Source organism: Rhineura floridana, chromosome 3, assembly GCF_030035675.1.
Source record: "Rhineura floridana isolate rRhiFlo1 chromosome 3, rRhiFlo1.hap2, whole genome shotgun sequence".
Classification (NCBI taxonomy): Eukaryota; Metazoa; Chordata; class Lepidosauria; order Squamata; family Rhineuridae; genus Rhineura; species Rhineura floridana.
Window position 1 is genome coordinate 52,203,208 of NC_084482.1, and position 25,564 is coordinate 52,228,771.

Here is a 25,564-nt window from a genome sequence, read left to right on the forward strand (position 1 = left end):
TTTGTTAGGGGAGGAAAGTTAGGGTAAGAGGTTGTTATTAGGATTGTATTAGTATGAAAGCTTAACATAATACAGGTTTTCGATGAATGGATTCATTTATACTATCACCTGCTCTCGATACAGTGATATATTATTTTACAATGCCTGTATGCAGTACCAATTGTTCAATAAAAAGCATTTATATATATAAAAAAGCTGTTTTGCTTTTCTTAGGCTAACTCTTTATACCAGGAGGCAACCAATGTTGTAGTCCAGCCAGTATCTGGACAGCACAACTCTCATCATTCCTGACCATTGGCCATGCTGGCTGAGGCTGATGGGAGCTGGAGTCCACAACATCTGGAGGGCACATTTGCTAACTCTGCCTTGCACCATTTTGTATTTTTGAACATAAATATGCACCACTGCATGGGGAGTAAGGAAAAGAAACCCACACCTAACGAAACCTGGATCCAGAAATATGTATCACTCCAAAACTAGAGCAATGACTTCTTGAGCCATGGGGAACCTGGTTCAACACGTGCCTTGCAGTGGCACGTGTGGTGGGCTGGAGCCACCCTCCTGACACTGGCATTGTTGCTTACCTGTATGGCCATTGGTGGGGTGGCAGCAAGGTTGGGGTCCTGACAGTGCAACCACACAGCCCCATCCAGATAAGCACCACCACCAGCAGCAACACATGCAGCAACACTGATGTTTGGGTGGAGTCCCCAACTCTGTCCCACCACATGCACCATTACTGACACTCTTTTTAAAAACATTGTTTGGGCCTCCATTCTACACCATGACAATAAGGTCTGTGGGCTAGTAACACAAGTTGTGCAATTTTATTTGCTTCAGAATAGAGGACACAGAGTTTGTGTGAGGATTTTTCAGCAAAGGGACAAATTTTACAACAGGAAACTCTGGTGTAAAACATAAAATCTGAAATGATTTCATCCTGAATCTGTAAGAGCAAACTGCTAGTATCTGCAGCAATTACCATGAAGTCAGAGGTCTATGGTGCTGCCATCCGAAGCACTCCCTGAGATGATCCTCTTCTCTAGGCTTCGTGCTCTCAAGCAGGGGTAATTAAACCCATATACAGGGCCCTGATGTGCCCGCCCCGCAAGACCTCACTGAATTCAGCAGTGGCAGGGAAAAAAAGTTTTAAACAGACACAGCATTGTGATGGGCAGAGAGGTTTAAACCCCAGCACCTTGAGGGAGGTAGAAATCCTGGTCAATAACTCCCTTCCTCAGCTGCTCTGGATGTGTGCTGCACTGTGTATGCCCATGGGAGAAAGTGTGGAGTGGTCACACCCAACACTGACCTGCAGCCCCTGGAGGGTTGGTGAAGGGCGAATTCTACCCTCAGGCCAAGAAAGGGTTATCCATCCCTGTTGCAGAGGCTCACCAACCAAACTGCCCCTCTTCCCAGCTTCGTATCTCACCATGGGAGATAATTTGGGATAAATTATTAATTCAAGCACAAGCCAGCAAACTAGCACCTCTCTTGCCCTGCCCTCTACCTTAAGGGCTTCAATCCCAATTCTGCTAATCAGGTCAGCTATTTGTTTGGGCAATGGCCATTTGTCAGTGAAGCTGGCTGCAAGGCATCTTGCTTAGAGATCAAATTCTTTCCATCCTCCGTGGAAAGGGTAGTAAATGCTAAGAAAAAGATGGCAGAATGCTATAGTCCCAGATCTAGGGCTTTAAGCATCAAGATCCTGGTTGCATGAGAGCTCACAAATACTCCAGGATTGTGGAGGAGCTTACCTACCTACACAACTGTTGCCAAGCAACAAGCTTTCCCCTATTTCTTAGCAAGCGTATTGTGCAGAAGTGAACCTGCTGTAGCAACCTAACCCAGGCAACGGCTTTTGTTCCAAGTTATGCCACAGACATTCTAGGAGTTAAAAGTGTCTGCAATTTCTGCCATTTCTCTTCATTTCCCCCCGCATGGTTACATTGGTGAGATTTCTTGCTTCCTCAGATTGGAAGCTGCGAGCAGAGTTGTTTGTTATATATCCCACCTTCCAGCACAACAAACTCCATCCACATTGTAGCATACTAGATACAAGCACAAAGGAAATTTCCCAGAAACAGTGGAAGGCAGAATTTACTGCAGGAGTAGTGAACTGGCAGCCATCGGCGGGCCTCATCTAGCCCCCTGACTCAATTTGGTGCCTCTGGGGAAAAAAGGGCAGCACCAGCTGTTTTCATCCTCTTCTTGGTGCAGGATAAAGTTTCAACTTCTCTGCCTTGTCAAGCACAATGATGGGGATGCAGATCACCCCCCTCTCCCTGCTCAGATGATTGATCTGATTATCTCCATCACCCTTTCCCCACTAGATGACATTATCCACATTGCCCCTTCCCCACTAGAGGGATACAGCAGAGAGGGGGCAAAGGGGTGGAAAACCATCCCCTCTTTGCTCTAGCACTGTAGTATTATATCAGGGTGTGTGTAGTAGGGATGTGTGTGTATGCATGGGGAGTAAGTCATGGGTGTGGTGCATGCTTGAGAGAAAAAGTGAGTATGGGATGGCCACGGCCAATTTGGCCACACCCACTTTTGATTTGGCCACACCCACCATTGGCAAGTGGCCCTCAGAGGATTGGCCAGCACTTAATGTGTCCCTTAGGCTTAAAAAGGTTAGCCACCCCTGTTTTTTTTTGGAAAGTCATGATGTGTTTCAAAACAGGGGAGTATGAAATAATTGTAATTCCATGGAACAAGAGCCCTGTGCTCAAACCACACCAGTTTCCCCCCAGTAAATACTGGCTTGCACAGTTTTGGGATTTCCCTCTACTTCTTGTGCTTGAGCTACTGGCACCACCTTCTTACGTAGCTGTAAGATTCCAGACACTCAAAGCCACCTTCTCCATCACCCCAGCTATGAAATGAGCTATGCTACATATGTGCCTGTTCAAAAGCTGTGACATGTAAGCAGAGGAGAAGCTGGGCCACCACAGCAGTACTCCAGCTACTCAGAAGAAGAATGCCAAATGGACACTTTCATTTCAAAGAACCTAGCTAAAGGGGGGTGAGGAGAGAGAGAGAGAGACCCACAACCTCAAGACCTGGAAGCACACACACACTCACAATTTTGTCTTCTCACTCTCTCCGTAGTGCCAACCGTCTCTGGCCTCAGGCACTAGCAACGTAATGAAGTCCCCTTCCTTGAAGCTCAGAAGGGTGCTGTTATCCCCAGCAGCGTGAGAGAAGATGGCCCGCACTCTTGTCCTGCCATTCTTTTCCAGTCCTGCTGCCATGGAGCTGGAACGGGGCAGTGTCTTGTTTTCAGCTAGTATGTGAAAAGAAAAGAAACACCAGAACTGGCTCTTAGAACTGGAAATTGGATCCTGGAATATCAGAACTGGCTCTCATCCCTGGAAAGATTTCATAAGCTGGCCTAAATCCAGTAGCGGTTGGTGGTGAGGGGCACTTCCCTGACCTCCCATCCCTGGCACTGCTGTGGTTTACTGGAAGGCAGAGGGGGAAAGGCAAAGTGGTGGGGAGCTGGTGTGGCACAAGGGCACCTGGTGGCAGCACCCAATGGGCTCCACTGGTGCCCTTGCACCATGCTGACCCCACTGTCACCTCACCCCTCCCCAACAGGGGCCAGGTAAGCATTACCACAACACCAACCACTGCTGCCTAAAACCTGAAGAAAAATTCTAAGACTTAACAAAAATTTAACGTGGGTGTGTTGTCCACTCTTTGTACTTGAACTTTTGCACCAAGATTGAACCCACCATTTTCACAACAAAGAGCGTTTCCATTCCTTTTATTTCCTGTGCTGGTTTGGAGGAATTATTTCAATTATTTATTTGTTACATTTATACCCTGCCTTTCTTTCACCATGGAACCCAAGACGGCATACATGTGGTTCCCAGGCAGTCTCCCATCCAGGCACTGACCAGACCCAGACCTGCTTAGCTTCAGCAAGGTGGTGGCCTCATGTGCCTTCAGACCATAGCCTAGGACTGTAAGAGTGAGTTTCCAAATACTGACCTAATAACAAAAGAGTAAGGCCACAATTTATGGATGAGAGTTTATGGACAAGCCCCACTGGAAAAAAGGGGATATGTAGGAACAGCATTTAGTTGTTTGCCCTCCAATGCCATCTTAACATACACATTGCCAATACACACTCAGAAAGCCTCTTGTTGTCTCCTTAACTATAGGCTACACATGTAATAAACTGGGGTATGCAGTAAAAACTAACATTTTAATTTGCATTTCTCATCACTGGGCTATATGGCCTTGAGCAAATTATTTGTATCAGTCACTTAATGGACTACTCTCCCATTAGATTCCTTACTTTGCACAGACTTTGGGGGCAAGGTGGCTTTCCCCCACCCCCTACACTATTATTTTGTGCCTGTTGTGCAAAACAAGCTTCCTGTGGTGGGGTTGCCCCCAAGGTTTCATTCATCATCCTAAACTTGTCAATGGCAGCAAAGGAGAAAAGAGAAAAAGGTTGAGCGAGTAATCTGCAAGAATACCCAAATGGATATGGAGCAGTGAGCAATCTGCTCTTCAACTAATATTAAATAAAGTTGGAGATATATGCCTGTGTCTCATGGCATAGAAAGGAGCAGTGATTACACAGTAGAGCAACCCATCATTCTTGTCCAATGCCGTGAGTTTTTCTTTATCATGCAGAGAGAGAGAGAGAGAGAGAGATTATTCATCTGTTGCTACACCCAAGCAGCAACAGTAGATACTTGAGACTGGCTTGTACAGGCTCCCATAAACATGGTTGCAAAATGATGCTAGCCCTACAGCTCCTTTCTGCTAATACCATATGGAGTGCTGGAACACGTTAGGGCAGCTGTGAAGAGCCTCCAGCCTGTGGGTCTAATTCCGGCTGCCAGGCCTCTAAACTTGTCCCATAAAACAATTTTAGGCAAACCATGCCCACTTGATGTCATATGAATTCAAGCTGGGGATGCAAAGGAAAAGCCACGACAGCAAGAAGACTCTTCCTTTGCTGGGGAGGCTTGAACTTAGAATCACTTGATATCATATGCCAGCTTTGCCCACCTGTCAAAATGGCCTGCAGAGGGTGGGTCAGTTCCCAATTCTCCACCTCTGCTTTACAGGCTAAGGCTGCAATCCAATACACGTCTACTCACTGGATTCAATGGGACTTACTCCCAGGTACGTGTGTATTGGATTGCAACCTAACTTATTTACTGCAAAGCATGCTTATTGCAACACACAATTTAGGAGGAAATAGCCTTCTTCAGATACACTTAAGCATTCAAATTCATCTATTGTGCAAGCACTTGTAATGAGGCAGAAACAAATTGAATCTAGTTTATTCACATGCCAGTTGTTCCAGCAGGGCTAATGTGATCTCTTAGCTATAAGAATCCTAAGAATTTCAATTGCACAGTTTGGAGGTACTCCACAGTGGCTAGGAGTGCCTTTTATCAGCTTCAGTTGATCACAGTTGTCCATGCATTGGTAACCTCAAGGTTGGATTACTAAAATGCACTCTATGTGGAGCTATCCTTGAGGTTGATCCGGAGGCTGCAGCTGATGCAGAACAAGGCAGCTAGGTTACTTGTGCGGGCAAACTACTTTTGACATATGACAGCTTGCTTGCAGAAGTTGTACTGGCTGCCAGTCTGCTACCAGACTAAGTTCAAGGTTTCAAAACTAACATATAATGTCCTAATACAACTCAGAACCAGGTTACTTGAGAGGTTGCCTTATCCCATATACACCCAATAGATCACTCCAGTCTGCAGGAGAATTTGTCCTTCATGTTCCAAAGATATCAGAAGCTCTGTAACTCAGAGTAGGGCTTTCAGTAGGGCTGCCCCTGTTTGGTGGGCTGCATTCCTGTTGAGGTATGAAATCTGCAATAGGTTTCTGTCATGAATGTCTGTTTTACATTTTTGTTGTTTTTAACAGTTTTTTAGTTGTTTTTATTATAATTTGTATATTGCCGTGTGTGCGTGCGTGTGTATATGTATATGTGTGTGTGTGTGTGTGTAAGGCAATTTATAAACAATAAATAATAACCATTTTCCAAAGATATTTTCTTACTTTTGGCAATTCTTCTACAAGAAAGAAATATTATAGGTTTTTTTGGAAGAGGGAAGGAAGGAAGCCAGATGAGAAGTGTGTTTGTAAGTGTTGTGTCATCCTTAGGTTGTATCCAACTAAGTCCTACTCAGACAAAACCCATTAAAATTAGTGAACCTAAGTCAGTCACATCTATTAATTTCAATGGATCTACTCTGAGTAGGACTAACATTGGATAAAACCCCTTTTGCGTTTCATTGCCCCATCCCCCACTCCCTTTCATCAGTGCTGCGATACCAGCAGTGGCCATTCCACCCAGCTTCAGAAAGATGGCCCACTCCCAGAAATTGTGTTTTGCTTCATGGCTGTTTAAATATCCACGTCCGTCACCCGAGAGACAGACTTACTGGCTGCGTAGCTGTTTTTCGGCATGACACTTTTGCGCACAGGAAGTGTGTTGGAGTAAGAGTCACTCAGCTGCTTCTGGGTTTGGGGTGGGGATAAGGACTTAGGCTGAGGAGGCTTCCTGTCAGACCAGTGGCTGTAATCTTCACTTTCTGAGCTCGAGACACCATTCATCACAGGAATAGTCTCTTGTGCAGACATTCGCTGAAGTTGGGCCGGGGAGAGGGAAGGGAGAAAAAAAAAGATAGTTAGATTTCAGTAAAGGGGGTGACACATAATAGGCGGCCACATCCATAAAATCTTACAGTACAGGAGAGGGGATCCTGGTGCCCTCCAGATGTTGTTGGATGTCTTCTCACCCTTAGCCATGCTAGCTGGAGCTGATGAGAATTACAGCCCAACAATATTCCCACCATTGCTTTAGCACAAAGCATACCAAAACATGCCTTTTTCTTTAAGAATTCTGAAAGAACGTTTTAGATATGCAACTAACTATATTGATTAGAGGGGGCATTCCAAAGCATAACATTTTACTAGGGGACGCTATGTCAGTCAGTTCTCCTAAAGTAGGAATACTAAAGTCAGAAACATTCTGCCTTCTGTCAACTGAGCTAGAGATGGCATGGAAAGGGCCACAGCTCAGTGGAAGAGCACATGCTTTGCATGCAAAGTGCACCCAGGTTCAATCCCTTGCATCAACTCCTGCCTGAAAACCCTGGAGAGCTTCTGCTCATCAGCAGAGATATAATACTGAGCAAGATGGACCAACAATCTGACTCAGCAGAAAACAAGCGTTCCCAAACCTGGTGCCCTCCAGATATTGCTGGACTACAACTCCCATAATCCCTGACCACTAGCCATGCTGGCAGGGGCTAAAGAGAGTTAGAGCCCAACAACATCTGACTGGGGGAAGGCTATTCTGGGTCTATGATACCTTACTGAAAAGCATGAAGTCTGCCACCTCCCCCCTCCCAAAAAAAATAGATGCACGCATGCAATACTTACTCCTACAAAAGGTGCCAGCTCTGGTGGTACAGGGAGTGGTTTGGCACCAGGGATAGGGTCTGAGATTATGAGGTTTGACTTCGACGTAGTGAGGGGGGTGGGCATAATAGTCCCATTGCTGCTGATAGCCATCTGCTGCATAAGCTGGATAGCACGATCTGGAATCTTGTTGGGATCGGAGCAGGATTGCTGCCACAAGGGAAGCTTCTGTGTCAATATGTCTTTTCCCTGAAGTTACAGAAGAGAGCAGTGAGAGAGAACACAAGGGGAACACAATGTTTTCATCAAAAGATTTGCGTGAAAAAGAAGTCAAACAAACCCCCAAAGCAGAAAGCCAGCAAAACCCTTTCTCAAATGGCACCTCTGCACCACACTAGCCAGCGATTAGCTTCCAAGAGAAATGAGACTTATGAGTTTGTACCGCATGGACGTACTTTAATTTATTTACCATTTATATAGTTAGGACAGTGAATGAGATTCATGTAGTCCTGTGTGCACTATAAACAAGATAAAGCCCAATAAAAGACAATAAATATGTGGGTTATGACAGCTGATAGGCCAGTTAAAATGCATGATATATTTATAAAGGAAGGAAAGCGCGCATCTTTAAATACTCTGTTTGGGAGATAGATGCTCAGATAAAGCACATTTGAGAAATAGAGCTAGAACAGGATCTGGGAAGATTCTCATTCCAGGATTTCCCCCTAACGGAAATGAACTTATCCCCTCCACTAAGAAACAGTCTGCTCCTGCTGATCATGTCAGAGGCTTCTGGTGATGTTTCTTCAAAGGAAACTGAAGGTTGCAAATGTTCAGAACTAGGGAGAAGAAGAAAGAATTCTCTGATCTAGTCAGATCTAGGCATCAAAAGTTAGGACATAAAGCAAGCAAGGACGTTCACACATGCAGTTGAGAGCTAGGGCAACACAGGGCTTGCGTTGGTGAGGGAATCTGCCAAACCAAAAGATAATAGGCTCAAATGCATCAGCAGAGCAGAAGAAACTGAATAGTGCCATCATGCTATAGACATTAGTTAAAAAAAGGGAGGGTGTGTGTGTAAACACATTCTCTTTAGGCTCAAGTAAAAGTTTAGTTGCATGGCACCTTCCCTTCATCTCAGTTCACAGTCGTTTAGCATTAAACAGGAAGCACTGGACAGACACAGTGCGAGCAGCCACAGTTATTGTGCATTGCTAGGTAAGATATGCTTCTGGCTCTTTTTAAAAGCAGGTGATTTTAGCAAAAAGATGGTGTTACATTCTATGTAAAATAAATAGAGAAGGAATGCTACAAGGCGTAAGAGGCCTCCCTTCCAACTGCAATTGTCAATCACCAAACTCAAGGGAACTTTGGGAATATCCTCTGCCATCATGGAAGGAGCTATGGTCCAAGCAGGAAATCGGGAAAGTCTGAGAGCATGCACACACGCAAAGCCTGGGAAGAACTGGTGTGTGTGTACATGTATTAGCAATGTGTCATGTGCTACAAGAGACAACATTCCACAAGATCACTATCAAAGATGACATGACAAGTAAAGCTAAGAACCCAAGTATAAGAGCTTCCCAACAGAATGTTTAAAGAAGTCTAGGAGAAGCCCACCGCAGTCAAAATGCTGCTGCTAGATGTGGCCCTAAAATGAATGTTTAATGCCTAGCTAAAAAGGAGTTACACAATACCCACTTGTATGTTTTCCCAGCTCAGTTTATTATGAATTATTATTATTTATTATTAATAATAACATAATAGTAATTATTATTTTAAAAAATCACTCCAGCAGCCATTCAAGGAAGATTATCCCAGATTCTTTTTCCACAATAAAGACTGTGAATGTGGTAGAAAGGGAACACTGTCTTTCACTGATTTTCAATGGCATGTTACAGATACACATACCAAAGGGTTCAAGGAACACACCTTCATAGATGAAAGCCTTTGGTGCTAATGTTAAACACAGACGATGTGTACAAGATCTATAAGGGAGGTTCCAGTGAACAGCATGTATGGTACAATATGCAACATCATATATGGGCAGGGCTTGGAGCAAATAAGTAAGCCAGAATTTGCAGAGGATTTTAAACACTTCCCTCTGTTGTCTTCTTCAGTGCTACGGATTTAGCTGCCATTCTGATTGGGAACCTCTAGGACAGGCCTTTCCTGACTCCTAAATTCTGTTTCATGGGATATTTCCTCAGAAATGCAATGTGTTCACAGTACATTGCTGTGTAGCGGCAGGACGCTATCAGCATACAAAGCTGGTTACTAGGTTGCAGAGACCAACTGCTCCATAGCAACAACACTGTGTGCAAGAAGGCCTTAGAATAGCCTTTGGCAGTCTCCAGGCAAGTATAGGTTAGTTGCGGGGGGGGGGGGAGGACAGGGGTTGGATTACAGCATAGTAGTGGATAAGCAAGTGCTTTTCAACTATTTTGGGTTCTGAATAGGAGTGTGAATAAAGATGTGGCCTTTCACAGAGTTTGGAGTTCTAGGATGTATGAAGACGCTATACAAGGTGGTGATGCTCAGTTAGGTAGAGAGGGAAGCTCCCTTCAGCTGAGGATGTGCTATCGAGTTGCAAACACCAGCTTTAGGGAGGGGATATTTTTGTCAGGACCAGGGCAGTAGTAGTTAAACTCCTCATTCCGAGACTGCTCAAAAGTCCTCTCTGCCACTATTTACATAACAAAAGACATGCATATTAGTTGCATTCACACTATCAATTTCATGCCTAGTTAAGGAGGAGAGGCAAGCAGGTAGAAGGTCTCCTGGTGTCCAGTCAATGACAGACAGGTATTGCAAGGTATATCACGAATGACATCCAAAGTCACAACAAACAATTTGATGCTTATGGCAGAATTGCCTGATATTGCCAAGTCTTAAGCCCTTCCCCTCCCTTTCAATAACAAGCAAAATAAACTTTGATATTCCAGGAACAATTGGGGAAGGGTCACAGCTCAGTGGTTGAGCATCTGCCTAGTATGCAGAAGATCCCAAGTTCAATCCCCAACATCTCCAGGAAGGGCTGGGAGAGACTGTTGTCTGGAGAGCCGCTGCCAGTCAGTGTAGACAAAACTGAGCAAGGTGGACCAATGGTCTGACTCAGTATAAGGCACCTTCCTATGTAAGTCAGTAATGTCATAAACGGGAAAGCAATTACTACAGCAGTGGGAACACAAACAAAATGCAGGCAAACCTCTATGTTCTAGGTATCGTGCAGCTTGGTGACAAAGCATGAAACAGCTCTCTTACGGGTGTGGGGGAGAGGGCTAGTTTACAGCCCAGACAAGGAGGAAAAGCGACAGACACAAAATGTGGTGTGCCAGACTTTCAGTTTTTCCAGCACCATGGATACCTTTCCTACACTGGCATCACTTCTGTGCAGAAAACAGTGGACTCCATATTTATATGATTGCATGCACTCATAAGTACAGGAGGCCATTTTGAAGCAGACATATATATAAGAAAGGAAGCCGAGAAAGGTACCAGATGCGTACAGCGTTAAATGTACACACTGTGGGCAAGTAGTGGTGGAGGAGAAATATAGGTGTATGTACAGCGTTCATGCACACTGCTTCCTGCATGGAAGCAATCTTGGTGTGAGAAATTAATCTTGTGTGAAGGGGCCTCATGTTACACTCAACATTTATCACAGAGGGAATGATGCTGATGACATGCACTCAACCACATCACTTGTTTCTGCACCTCATATGAAGGGGCATGATGCGCTTTTGTCCCTGCATCCAGGAGAATAATGGGTTACCTACATCTATCTAGCTGCTCATGCCTAAGGAAAAATTAAATCACCTCTCTCTCTCTCTCTCTCTCTCTCAGTTTGTGCATGTCTGTCAAAATGCTAGGAATATATCCAATAAAGTCATTGCACAAGTGGAACTCATGCAGTAGAACTTCCCCACCCTCCTCTCTCCCTAGGCATCTCTCATAGCCCCAAATCTACTCTGGGGATTCCCACAAGGTGCAAGGGGTGTGCAGCGGGGAGGAGAAGTGGGGGAAGTTCCACTGTGGGAGCAGAAGTTGTTCTGCTTGCAGAATGTCCCTTGATGTTTTATTTGAGGTATGCATCAACCATTCCTGCATGATAAGACACAACTCGCCAGTCTGCACTTATTTCAACACAATCCCCCCCAAAGATCTCAATGTTCAGCCACATACATACAACTACTTTGTATCTTTTACTAGATGCATACTTTCTACAGCAGCTTCCACCAACCCAGTGCCCTCCAGATGTTTTGGACTACAACTTTCAGAAGCTTCAGTCAGTATGTGGGAGTTGTAATCCAAAACATCTGGAGGGCACCAGGTTGGCGAAGGCTGCTTTACAAGGTTAGAATACACATAACACTTACACCCATCCATTGTACGGATTAGTCATCTGCATTATTCTTCAGGCCAACACAGTTTTTTAAAGGGGAGAAATTCCTATCTGCAAGCCAAAATAAAAGTGGGAAAGAAGAGTCCTTCTGCCCTTGTCCTAAGGACAGATTGTCCTAAACCCCCAAAGACCAAGAAAAACATAACAATTCTGCTTGCCCATTCATCATGAGAGAAAAGGATTTTGTTCTTGTGCTTTACAGATATCAGTAGCATATAAAAGGGCTTTAATATATGTTGGAAATTCACTTAGTGTGCATTACTGCTTGAAGGTGCTATGACTAAGCAGGACTTTTCAGTTAATCCCTTTATTATCTAAAAATCTTTTCAGTCTTGCTAGATTGTAGATGAGATGAGTGATATACAGATGCACAAGTAATTAAGGTAGAGTATGTTTCTTCAGAATACCAACAGGAGTCCACTGACAGCAGAGGAACTAGTTATTTTTCCATCAAGTGTCCAGAGTTATGGATCACTACATCTCCACAAAGATGAAAACCTATGCCAGACTGATGCAATAGAGCTTATTTTACACAGTATGTATTTGGCTCCCAAATGACAAAAATGATGATACCTGGTGCTCCAATCTGGAGTCATAATCCAAATTTGCTCTCTTGCTACCTATTAACTGAATATACATGGGCATGGATCTATTATACATCTCTGGTAAGGGTAGGCAAAAAATGTTTTGGGACTTCCGGGAGATTTACAGTAGATTTCTGACCCACCCACCCCCACTTCCAGTAGCAACAAAACGACTCTTTTCCCCTACTAAAATAGACCAGCAAGCTTGGGGTAACCAGGAATTAATTTCTATGTGGAAAGACTGAACTCAGCTCAGTTCCGGTACTCAAGAAATCCCTGTGCTCAGCAGTTGTTCAGAGGCACCATGGATATTGCTATTCCACCGCTTGCTGTCTACATCAGTGGGTGGAGCTTGGTGGAATGTATCCAGAGGGGTTCAGCCCCCTTTCCTGTTCTGAGCATGCACAAAGATACTTCTGTACCTGACAGCATGCACCTGTTTTCTTTGTTAAAAGAAATCAAAATCCCAAGAACTGCACAAGAGCAAATGTTACCAGACTTAGTTATTTTACAATGGTCATAATGGAACTTTGCACTTTTTGTGGTGGGTGGAGGGGGATGTGGGAGAACAATATCCATTTCCATTTGGTTTTTTAAAAATGTAATGAAGAGATTTTGCTCACTAGTGCTATTTACCTTACTAAGTCTTACACAAGAGTGATAGAGATCTTGCACAACTTCTGTGTTGTTGTTGTTATTATTATTATTATTACAGTTACAGTCTCTAAGGTGATCTGCCACATGTACTGTATGAAGATCTTGGCTAACCAGGTTGTGTAAATTTGAATGTGCCTTCAGCTTGCAGCAAATGGTGGAAATAGGCACACTGCTATTATTAGGGGCCACTGGAAACAAAATGGCAAGGTTGTGCTCAGGTAAGATGCAAATAAAAGTAGGGATGTGGCTACCCATAGAAATGTTGCCACGCACCAGCAGTGACTGGAGATGTATAATGGGTTACTTCTTAGTGAATTTTCTACAGGAAGGGGACATTCAGATTAAGTGTTAAAAAAGAATGGGCTGGAATTTTGATAAAAATGCCACATGGACGCTGCAAAAAAAAATTGTATGCATGAGCACAAAATGATTTCAGTAATTCCACAATAAACTCTTGTCTGGAGGCACATTAAGTTATGTCTTTTGCACCTGGCTTCAGGTGGTAGATTTCAGTGTTCTAGTAAAATACACCCCCTCTAGGATGCACACCTTAATGTGGTGAGGGGGTTTGAGAGTGTTGAAGAAGCTGAGAGCAATGCCATCAGGAGTCTAGACCAAGAGGCTAGACTCCTAGCAGGGGCACCTAAGGCAGAGTAGTCAAAGCTGAAACACCAGACTAAGATGCATCCAAACTCAGAAGAAGGCAATGGTAGACCACCTCTGAATATCTCTTACCACGAAAACCCTATGAACAGAGTATCCAAAATGCAACACGAGATAGTGCTGGAAGTTAAGACCCCCAGGTCAGAAGGCACTCAACGAGCTACTGGGGAAGAACAAAGGACAAGTACAAGTAGCACTGTGACTAATGACGCAGCTGGGTCAAAGTCGAAAGGAAGCCCAGAGGCTGATGCGCACAGATGCGAAAGGAGAGTCCGCAGTTGTACAATGCACACAATAGGAACATGGAATGTGAGAAGCATGAACCAGGGAAAGTTAGAAATTGTCAAGCAAGAAATGGAACGCATCAACATTACAATCAAATAATTGGGTGTTAGAACAAATTAAACCAGAACTATCACTAGAAGCTAAAATGATGAAAATGAGGTTATCATACTTTGGACACGTCATGAAAAGATATTATTCATTAGAAAAGATAATAATGCTGGGGAAAACAGAAGGGAGTAGAAAAAGAGGAAGGCCAAACAAGAGATGGATTGATTCCATAAAGGAAGCCACAGACCTGAACTTACAAGATCTGAACAGGGTGGTTTATAGCAGATGCTCTTGGAGGTTGCTGATTCATAGGGTCGCCATAAGTTGACTGGAGATTGGGCCTGAAGGGCAGTCTAGGGATTCTGCTCATGTACCGTTCACCCCACTGCACAACGGACTCCCTGGCCAAGGTGCTGGAGGTGGTCTCGGATATACGTGTGCAGTCCCCAAACTTGTTGGTGTTGGGGGACTTCAATGTGCATTCGGAGGCCACCCTCACAGGGGCGCCCCAGGACTTCATGGAAACCATGGCTTCTTGGGAGCTGCACCTTATTCCAACGGGGCCCACCCATGTACATGGCCATGCACTCAACCTTATGTTTGTCTTGGGAGAGGAGGGGAGTGATCTGAAAATGGGGGGTACATCCATCACCCCCTTGTCATGGTCAGATCACTACCTGGTGAGGATGGACTTGTTGATGCCACAAACCCTCCGCGGGGGTAGAGGACCCATTAGGATGGTCCGCCCCAGGCGTATGATGGATCCAGATGGATTCCTGAATGCGCTTGGGGATCCTTTGGAGCATGCATACGGGCACTCGACCGAGACCCTGGTGAGGGAGTGGAATGCTTCAATCACCGGGGCATTAGACCAGGTGGCTCCAAAACGCCCTCTCCCCTTGAATAGAGCTCAGACGGTGCTGTGGTATACACCACGGCTACGAACTCTGAGGCGGGAGGTGAGACAGCTAGAGCGCCGGTGGTGAAAATCTCGCTCTGAGGATGACTGGACACAGGGTAGAGCGGCGGCGGCAGCCTACCATGTGGCAATAAGGGCAGCAAAAAAGGATTTTTATGCTGCCTCTATTGCATCTGCAGAGTGCTGTCCCAGGAGGCTGTTCCAAGTGGTCCAGAGCCTGGTCGGTCCAGCTGCCCCGGAACCAACGGAACATACTAAGACCTCCTGTGGGGAATTTGCAAAGCACTTTGCGGATAAAATCAATCGTATAAAGAGTGCTATTCCGTGCACTGTGGTGCACTGTGGCGCTCTGGTGGTGTGGGATCAGTTCCAGCTTCTTCCTTCTGATGAAGTGGACGAAGTGCTTTCAACCTTAAAGCCAACCACTTGCTTACTCGACCCTTGCCCATCGTGGCTCATTATGAGCTGCAAGGATAGACTGGGCGAGGGGATCAAGGCGGTGGTAAATACGTCCCTGGAAGAGGGAGTAATGCCACCGGCCCTCAAGGAGGCAGTAATAAAACCAATTCTAAAGAAGCCCTCCTTGGATCCCCAAGATTTAAATAACTTTCGCCCAGTTTCGAATTTACAATTTCTGGACAAGGCGGTTGAGCAGGTGGTGGCAAACCAGTTGCAAGCGCATTTGGAGGAAGCGGATTATCTGGATCCATTTCAATCAGGCTTCAGGCCAGGACATGGGACTGAAACGGCCTTGGTCGCCTTGGTAGATGATATGAGGAAGGCATTGGACAGGGGCAAATGCACCTTCCTTGTCCTCCTGGACCTCTCAGCGGCTTTTGATACCGTTTACCACGATATCCTCCTGGACTGCCTGGAGAGGTTAGGTATAGGGGGAACTGTATTACAGTGGTTCCGGTCCTTCCTCTCTGGGAGATACCAGAGAGTGGCACAGGGGGATGAGGTTTCGGATCCTTGGCCTCTCGCTTGTGGGGTGCCACAGGGCTCCATCCTCTCCCCGATGCTGTTTAACATCTATACAAAGCCGCTGGGAGCTATCATTAGGAGATCTGGGCTGCAATGCCACCAGTATGCAGATGACACGCAGCTCTATTTCTCATTGAAATCTTCACCAAGGTTGGCTGTAGAAACCCTGTCCAAGTGCCTAGAGTCGGTGAGTGGCTGGATGGGAAGGAATAAGCTGAAACTGAACCCTGACAAACCCAAGGTTTGTGGGAGATAAGAGAAGGCTGGGGGATGTTGACCTGGTACTCAATGGGGTGCAATTGCCCCTGAAAGACCAAGTCTGCAGCCTGGGGGTCATTCTTGACTCCCAGCTGTCCATGGAGGCTCAGGTCTCAGCTGTGAGCCGGGCAGTGCTGCATCAACTCCATCTGATACGGAGGCTGCACCCCTACCTTCCCAACCATCTGCTCCCATTGGTGGTACATGCCCTGGTCTCCTCTTGCCTAAACTACTGTAATGCGCTCTACATGGGGTTACCCTTGAAAACGGTCCGGAAACTTCAACTGGTACAGAATGCGGCGGCTCGCCTGATTAAAGGCAGCCGCTGGCGAGATCACATCACTCCAGTGCTGAAGGAGTTGCACTGGTTACCAGTTGTATTCCGAGCCCAATTCAAGGTGCTGGTTTTGACCTTTAAAACCCTTCATGGTTTTGGCCTATTCTATCTGAAGGAGCGCCTCCAGCAGCATCAGCGATACCACTCAACTAGATCAGCCTCGAAAGACGTTCTCTCCATCCCACCAGTTAAAACAGCTAGACTGGTGAGGACTAGGGAGAGGGCTTTTTCTTTCTTTTTTAATAATTTTTATTCAAATTTTTCAAAAGACAAACAAAACAAAGTCAAAAAACATAACAATACAACAAAAAAAATAAATAAAAATAAAATAGTTGACTTCCGATTTGTCGCAGATCAGCTATAAGTATATAATATACATCAAACCTGTCCCTTAATGTATACATACAGGATCACTTTTCTCCATAGGCTGTCTTAGTTAATCGTCAAATCCCAATATCATCATTTTATTTTGATCTTTCAACAAAAAGTCTAAGAGAGGCTTCCATTCCTTAAGAAATGTATCTGTCAATTTTTCTCTAAGTAGACATGTCAATTTATCCATTTCTACTAAGTCCATTAATTTCAATAGCCATTCTTCCGTTGTTGGTGTTGATTCCATTTTCCACTTTTGTGCATATAATAATCTTGCTGCCGTAATCATATATAATATTATTCTTCCATATTTCTTTTCTATTTGTTTATCCATAAAACCCAATAAAAAAATTCTGGTTTTGACTGAATATTTATCTTTAGAATTTTTTGCATCTTCCTACCTATCTGTGCCCAAAATGATTTTGCCTTTTTACACAGCCACCACATATGATAAAATGATCCTTCTTGTTGTTTACATTTCCAACAAACATTAGAAACATTACTATACATTTTTGACAACTTTTCTGGAGTCATGTACCAACGGTACATCATTTTATAGAAATTTTCTTTAAGATTATAGCATAGTGTAAATCTCAAGCCTTTTTTCCACATATTTTCCCATTGATCCATTTGTATGTTATAACCAAATTTTTTTGCCCACTTTACCATACACTCTTTTACTTGTTCTTCCTCCATATCCATTTTCAGTAAGAGTTTATACATTTTCGCAATTATATTTTCATCATTTGTACACAATCCTATTTCAAAATCAGATTTACTTATTTCAAACCCATACATTTTCTTGTCCATTTTATATCTTTCTAACAATTGTAAATAGGCAAACCATTGAAAACTATATCCTTCCTTTGTCAGTTGTTCTCTCTCTTTCATTATATATTCTCCATGTACATTTTCTAATAGTTCTTGATAAGTTAACCATTTCTCTTTTCCAGCCATTTCTCTTCTGTAAAACGCTTCTTGACTTGAGACACATAATGGTATTTTCGAATAAAACCTTGGTTTATATCTATTCCATATTTTCAACAGAGGACGTCTTATAAAATGATTGTTAAAGTCTACATTTACTTTTACTTTGTCATACCATAGATATCCATGCCATCCCCACTTCAAATTATGGCCCTCCAAATCCAATAGTCTTTTATTCCTCAATAAGATCCATTCCTTTATCCAGACTAGACAGCAGGCAGCAAAATAAAGTCTCAGATTTGGTAATCCCAGTCCTCCTCTTTCTTTGGCATCTTGTAGTAGTTTAAATTTAACTCTTGGTTTTTTTCCTTGCCATACAAATTTAGAGATATCTTTTTGCCATTGTTTAAAAGGTAAATCAGAGGATATTACAGGTATTGTTTGGAACAAAAACATAATTCTCGGTAATACATTCATTTTTATCACAGATATTCTACCCATTAATGACAATTGTAGTTTATCCCATCTTAGCAAATCTTTCTTAATCTCTGTCCATAATTTTTCATAATTATTATGAAACAACTTTGAATTTTTATTTGTCATAATGATACCTAAATATTTCAACTTTTTCTCTATTGTAAAATCTGTCTTGTCCATTAACTCTTTCTGTTCCCTTAAAGTTAAATTTTTCACCAACATCTTTGTTTTTTGATTGTTGATCTTAAATCCTGCTAACGGTCCAAATTCTTTTAATTTGTCCATCAATACATTAATTCCTTCCAAAGGGTTTTCTAGTACAATTATCAAATCATCAGCAAATGCTCTCAATTTATATTCTTCTTTTTTTATCTTTAATCCCGAAATCCTTTTATCTTGCCTTATATCTCTAAGCAGCACTTCTAAGACCAGAATAAATAAAAGGGGAGATAATGGACATCCCTGTCTTGTACCCTTTTGTATTTCACATGAATCCGTTAAATCTCCGTTAACAATTATCTGAGCCTTCTGAGATGTATAAATCGATCTAATCCATTTTATAAAATTGTCTCCAAAATCCATTTGCTCCAAAACCTGAAACATAAATTTCCAATTCAAATTATCAAATGCTTTTTCAGCATCTAAAAAAATCAAAGCTGCTTGTTTATCATTTCGTTGTTCTAAATATTCCAACACATTCAAGACATTCCTGACATTGTCACGTAATTGTCTTTTAGGTAAAAACCCTGATTGATCTTCCTGGATAAATTGTTGCAATATTATTTTCAATCTTTCTGCCAAGATCATTGTAAAAATTTTATAGTCATTATTCAATAGAGATATTGGCCGATAATTTTTTGTTTTAGTTAAATCTTGCTCCTCTTTAGGTATTAATGTTATGTTAGCATTTTTCCAACTATCCGGTATCTTTCCCTCTTGCAGAATAAAATTCATTGTAGACTGTAAAGGTAGCAAGAGTTCTTCCTCCAAACACTTATAATACATTGCAGATAACCCATCTGGTCCTGACGCCTTTCCTAATTTAATTTTGTTTATAGCTTCAGATATCTCTCTTGACGTAATAGGGCCATTAATAGGTTGTCTCTGAAAGTCTGTAATTTTAGGCAAATTCTGTTTAGATATATACTCTTCTATTTTTTCAGATGGAATTTCCTGACACTTGTACAATGTTGAATAATATTGATGAAAAATCTTTTTGATTTTTACATTATCTGTCAGCGTCTCATCTCCTTCTTGTATCTTTAAAATAATATTTTTTTGACGTTCTTTTCTTAATTTATATGCTAACCATTTCCCTGGTTTATTTGCAAATTCAAAAGTCCTTTGTTTAGCAAAATTTAGTTTCCTTTCAATTTCTCTAACTGTCAGCATTGATACTTGCTTCTGTAACATTTTAATTTGATTTACAATAGAAACTTTAGTTGGATTCTTTTTCAATTCTTCCTCTTTTTGTTTTATTTCTTCCAAAATTAATTGCATTTTCTGTTGTTTCTTTTTTTTTAATTCAGAGTTACATTTAATAAAATATCCCCTCATAAATGCCTTACTTGTATCCCAAACAATATTTTCATTTGTTCCTTTATGTAAATTATGTTCAAAAAACTCTTTTAATTTCTTCTTACATTCTTGTACTACTTTGTCATTCTGTAATAAAGATTCATTTAGTCTCCATCTAAATCCAAGATTTTTTTTTTTTAAAGTTGATATCACAGGATTGTGGTCCGAAAAAGTTTTTGGTAATATATCCATTTTAAAAATATCCTTCGCTAGAATTTTAGACATCCAAATCATATCAATCCTCGAGAATGTTTTATGTCTTTCTGAAAAATAAGTAAATTCCTTTGCGTTATCATTTATATATCTCCAGGTATCCACCAATTCTAAATGTTCCATCAGTTCAAAGCAAATCTTCGGTAATTTACCCTGTGTCTCTTTAATGTTTTTTTCAGAAAGTCTATCAATTTTTGGTGAGATTACCCCATTCCAATCACCCATGACGCACCAATGATCATATGAAAACTCTGACAATTTTTCCATAAGTCCTGTGTAAAACCTTGTTTTATCTTCATTGGGGGCATAAATACCCACTATCAAAATGTTTGTACCCTGTAAAGTAATTTCAACCCCCACAAATCTACCACTATCATCCAGTAATACCAATTTAGGAAGCAATTGTGGGTTAATGTAAAGAACAACTCCATTTTTTTTTTTGGTCCAGCCGAAATAAATTCTTCACCCAAATTTTTACAAATCAAATATTTGGAATCTTTCTTCTTAATACGAGTTTCTTGTAAACAAATTATATCCAATTTTAATTTTTTCAAATAATGAAACACTTTCTCTTCTGCGCCGTGTTGGCTCCATTTATATTCCAAGTTAGATATTTGTAATCCATCTTTAAGCGTGTATTTTAAAATGTGCCTGATGCTCCTTTTAATCCATCATCTTCCTTCCCCTCCTCTGCATATTCTTGTTGACTTTGTTTCCCAGGAATTATATCCATATCTTTGAGTTTATCTTCTTCCATGACTTTTGAAGCTTTTCTCAAGAAGTCCCTTGCTTTTTGAACAGTATTCAATCTATATTTCTGTTGTCTGAATGTAAAAATCACTCCTTCTGGAACATCCCATCTAAATTGAATTTTGCATTGCTTAAGTTTTTCTGTAAAGAAAGCATATTCTTTTCTCTTACGTAAAAGTCTAATAGGAATTTCTTTCATCACCAGTATTTCCTTACCATCAATTTTAAAGGTATTTTTAAAGTGTTGTTGTAATACCATATCTCTGGTCGTCTTCTTTATAAAGTGAACAAGCACATCTCTTGGAATTTTTTTCATTGTTGCATATCTGGAATTAATTCTATAAACTTTGTCTATTTCAAATTTCATCCGGTCTTCATTCAAATCCAGAAATTTTACTAAAGCATTAACAATTTTATCTCTGATGTCTTCACCTGTTTCCTCAGGGATTGCACGGAATCTCAAACAATGTTCTTTATTTCTTAATTCAGTCACAGCCATATGGTCCAAGTTTTTTTCTAATTCCAGATTTAATATATCTGTTCTATTCTCCAAGATTTGTACCTTTTCTTTAGTATTTTTTGCATCCTCCTTTATTTGCCCAATTCTCCCTTTAATCTCATCCACTTGTGTTTTAATATAGTCTTTTATATCTATCAATTCAGTTTTCATTTCCTGTTTTATATCATTAATCCCTTCCATTATTTTTTGAAACATATCTGGGGGTATAGCCCCTTCCTGTGGGTCAATTGAACCTCTTCGCTCCTGGGCCTTAGTTGCTTTTTTAGTTGTCATTCTCGAAAGAAGCCTTTAATTTCTGATATTAACCACTGTTCCAAAACCTAGCGGCAGTCTATTTCTTTTTTTTTCCCCTCCACCAACAAAAGAGTTAATATTCCAGGCCTGTTATTATAGTCCGGCCAGCACAGCACAGTTCTTATCTACGTCCAGGAATGCAAAACAATTCTGGTTCACAACACCAAGCGATTAGTAACATATACGAACAGCAGATTCGTCCAAAAAGAAATAGTCCAAGGAGAAAAATAGTCCAAAATATATTTCCATCAAATAATAATTACCTCTCATCCGTTTTTAAACTTTAAAACTCCAAATTCAGGCCAGCTTTTTGTCGTAAAAAAAATATATAAGTTGTTTACATTTTCTTTCTTCCTTAATTATATTTAAAAGAGAAAAAGTATGACTCACCCAGATTTCTCAGTTGCTGATTCGTAAACAAATCCCTTTTATTGTAGTAATTTAAGCCAAATGATAAGATTTAGACAGAAGTAGGCTCGCTGGTTAAGGACGTTTTTTTAAGAAGAAAAAAAAACGCTTCGCTTTTTTCCAGTACAGCTTGCTGGAAGTCCTGACTCCATCTTCAGCCGATCGGCATGCCTTCTTATCTCAGGGATTTCCTGATCAATTCCAGCAGCCGACAGCTCAACGAAGTCCTGTGGAAAATCTGATCGGTTCTCCTATACTTTGGAGAACATTTAAGCCAGTCAAAGTTTCCTCTTGGCTGGCTTTTAAACTGAAAAAAGCTTCCTCTGAGGCAGAGATCTCTCAGAGACAGTCACCAGCTGAGCACAGAGAGAGGGCTTTTTCAGTTGTGGCCCCCACTCTGTGGAATTCCCTCGCAGATGATCTCCGTCATGCCCTCTCTATGATGAGCTTTCGCTGGGCCTTGAAGACCTGGCTCTTCAAACAGGCTTTTGGGGTGGGTTAGGTTTTATTATTATTGGTTGAGATTTTAATATTTTAATGTAACTGTATGTTTTAATTTTGTACGTCACCCAGAGTGGCTGGATTGCCAGCCAGATGGGCGACTAATAAATTTAATTAATAAATAAATAAATAAGTCATAGTCGACTTGGAGGCACATAACAACAACAAAGTAAAATACAAAGGAGATTCTACAAACCTGAAGTCTGCCTGCCCTGTGTGGTTGTTTTTTTACTTATATTTATGCTGGCCACTTTTGAACATCTTGTTTATGAGTCAGGACAGAAGGATGTACTGTACATATTTTAAAATAACAAATAGTACTAAATTATTCCAGACAGTCATCATAGAGAAAAATACCTAAGCCTTGTTGATACATAGGGATAAACCACACTACATATTATGTTAAAGAAGCTTTAAAAGCATACTCAAGCCAACCACTTTTTGAAAGGGAAGGAGCTGCATGGAGCCCTAAGTGCTCTCAACCCAGATCAGGGACCTGAAACAGTTTCTTGCAGAAAATTGCCCCCTTGGTTGCTAATTGCCTCTTACTGCAACAATAGCTGGAGGGATATTTGGTGGGGAAACCAGCACAAGGCTCTGACCCAAATTACTGAGCACTGGCTTTTCCTTCAAAAATAAAAATGGCCAACTCATGAACTTTTTTTTTTTAAAAAAAACATGCTTTAATATAATTTGCAGTTTGGCCCATAATTCCTGACCATTGGCCATAGTGGTTTGATGAAAACCGTAGTCCACAACTTCTGAAGAACACTACATTGTCATCTCCTGTCCTAGGAAAAAAAAGATTTCTGCAGCAATTGCTCACCCTAGCCATCACATCTTATCCAAACAAATCTCCCAAACGGACCAAGAAAGATAGTAAGATGATTCTACTATTGTACTGTAGCAATGCATATAAAGAAACCTCCTCCATTATACTGATTGGAAATAATTTGAATGGATTAGCATCCGGCCTCCATCTCCAGCTGTGAGACTTTCTCCCCCAAGGATCTGCCTCTGGGTTTTTATTGCTGCATGAGCATTAGGCAGATCTATTACAATCTGTGGAAAGTAACCCAAGGAAACCACCTGCAGTAGTTTTCTGATATTGAAACAGTTATTTTAAAAAAACCCTCTCAGTTTTAATTACACTGGAAACTACTGCAAGGCCCCACAGGTATACATCTCCTGTGCTTACTGCAGCTCAGTACATAAACTACTAGATATGGGGGATGCAGGATAGCATAACTGTGGGAAATGAGGAGGCCTTTTGGGACACAGTGCACGAGGAAGCAGAGGAAATTAAGATGGTCCAAAAAAAGAAAGCATGGAACAAACTGAGGGGTATGTATTTCTCCTGCATCACCACTTTGTCCGTTGATAAATATGGGTACTCTTGCACCCGTGAACAACATGAGATGGAGGACATGGGGCTAGATGTAAAACATTCCCTATAGAAGTAAGGGACATTATTTACCTACAAATTCCTTAAAGGGAGCAACCATTTGTGGGCCCACAGGTACTGATCCCACAAACCTGCACAAAACCATCACAATTGTCACAGGTCCTGATTTAGAACAGATTTCATAACTGATTTTTAGTTTAGAAGTCAGTTAGGATGCAGATATTGCCCATGTCTGGTTCTCCAAGAACCCAGGAAGGGAGGGACTTCAGTCCAATTGCTTTCCAAGCAGATTATTCCAGTAGTATGGCATCCCAACAAAACTCCTTGCTTACCTTGGAATGGTATGTGAGGGAATTTTTGGCCACAGCACATTGCTTCTCCACCAGGAAACAGAATCTTCGCCTCTCTTCTGTGAGTGCTGTCTTGTACCCATCCGACACATAGCTCTCTAGCTCTCCTTGTTTGTTGGTGATAGCTTCAATAAACTGGGAGGAAAAGAGAAAACAAAACAGAAGAGGTTACTAAAGTGTTCAGTCTGAACCACAGCATATGAAATGAGGCCTGTTATCCTACATTAATACATCATTCATGTTAGAGTCTGTCATCGCAAGGAAGAGAAGCAGAAGATGCTCAGACTCTCCTTTGCCATTACAGAATGTCAGAGACACTTATTCTTTATATAGTTCCATCTAAGACTGGACAGCAGGGGGCACTAGGTAACAGAGCATATGCAGACTTGAGAAAATATATCTCCTTCCCCCTTACCAACCATCCTTAGTCATCTGACCTCCCCCACACAAAAGCTCCTGACTCAGAACGTGGGCTTCAGATGTTGTGTGGGTGGCAGAAGAGCAGAGAGAGATTCTCTCAGCCTCCCTCCTACTTAGCCTGCACCTGGGTAGCACTCGTTTTCTAATGCCAATTGTTGCAAAATGGTTCTGCTGCTTGCATGAGGTTAAAGTTCTTTAAAAGGGGCTTCTACTCAAGTGAAAGGGAAGGCCTGAACACAGGCTGTCCATCTAATCTGTTGCAATCTAGGTAGCTGGAATGAATCTTGGTACGTTCCTGGACAAAGCTGGGGGGAGGAGGAGAGAGTGAGCAATGTGTTATGTACCTTTCCTTATACATCATAGCCCACAGACCCCCACTCCTGTGGGAAGAAAAAACATCATTCATTGGCGATCACTGTGGCCGAGTAAGATTGTCTTCCAAGATAAGGTCTTTAACAGTGGGTCCGTAAGTGACTGTGGAGGCCAATTCTGGATCCACAGCCTCCCACAGTGAGGACATAGGTTTCCAGATGGAAGATGGTCATGATGAGGATTTGCTGCCTGACAACACTCCCACAGAGCCCACTGTTCCCTTTCCAAACATTTACCCACCGAGTCAAAAAATACCCACTCACCTGGGGTCTCAATACATGCACACACAAAGTCATCCACTAATCCCTCAACATCAGGCCATCAACTACCAGAAATCCATATTCACGCCTCTATTCCACCCAGGCTACTCCCTCTCTCACACCTGCCCACAGTCCCAAGTGTGCCCAGCTCCTGAATCTGG

At 42.0% G+C, this 25,564-nt stretch overlaps 1 protein-coding gene across 4 annotated transcripts in view; it reads right to left on the bottom strand.

Annotated features, from left to right (window-relative positions):
- The window catches only part of BAIAP2 (BAR/IMD domain containing adaptor protein 2), a 208,853-nt gene that overhangs the window by 24,463 nt on the left and 158,826 nt on the right, over positions 1-25,564 (bottom strand). For all 4 annotated transcript variants that reach the window (XR_009761274.1, XM_061615774.1, XM_061615776.1 and 1 more), the window contains exons 7-10: positions 24,334-24,486; positions 7,438-7,665; positions 6,435-6,636; positions 3,088-3,289 (exon numbers count right to left, since the gene is read on the bottom strand). Coding sequence is in view for 3 of the 4 variants with exons in the window: in XM_061615774.1 (XP_061471758.1) it covers positions 3,088-3,289; positions 6,435-6,636; positions 7,438-7,665; positions 24,334-24,486 (785 nt within the window). In the remaining variant the exon portion in view is untranslated. The remainder of the gene's footprint in view (positions 1-3,087; positions 3,290-6,434; positions 6,637-7,437; positions 7,666-24,333; positions 24,487-25,564) is intronic.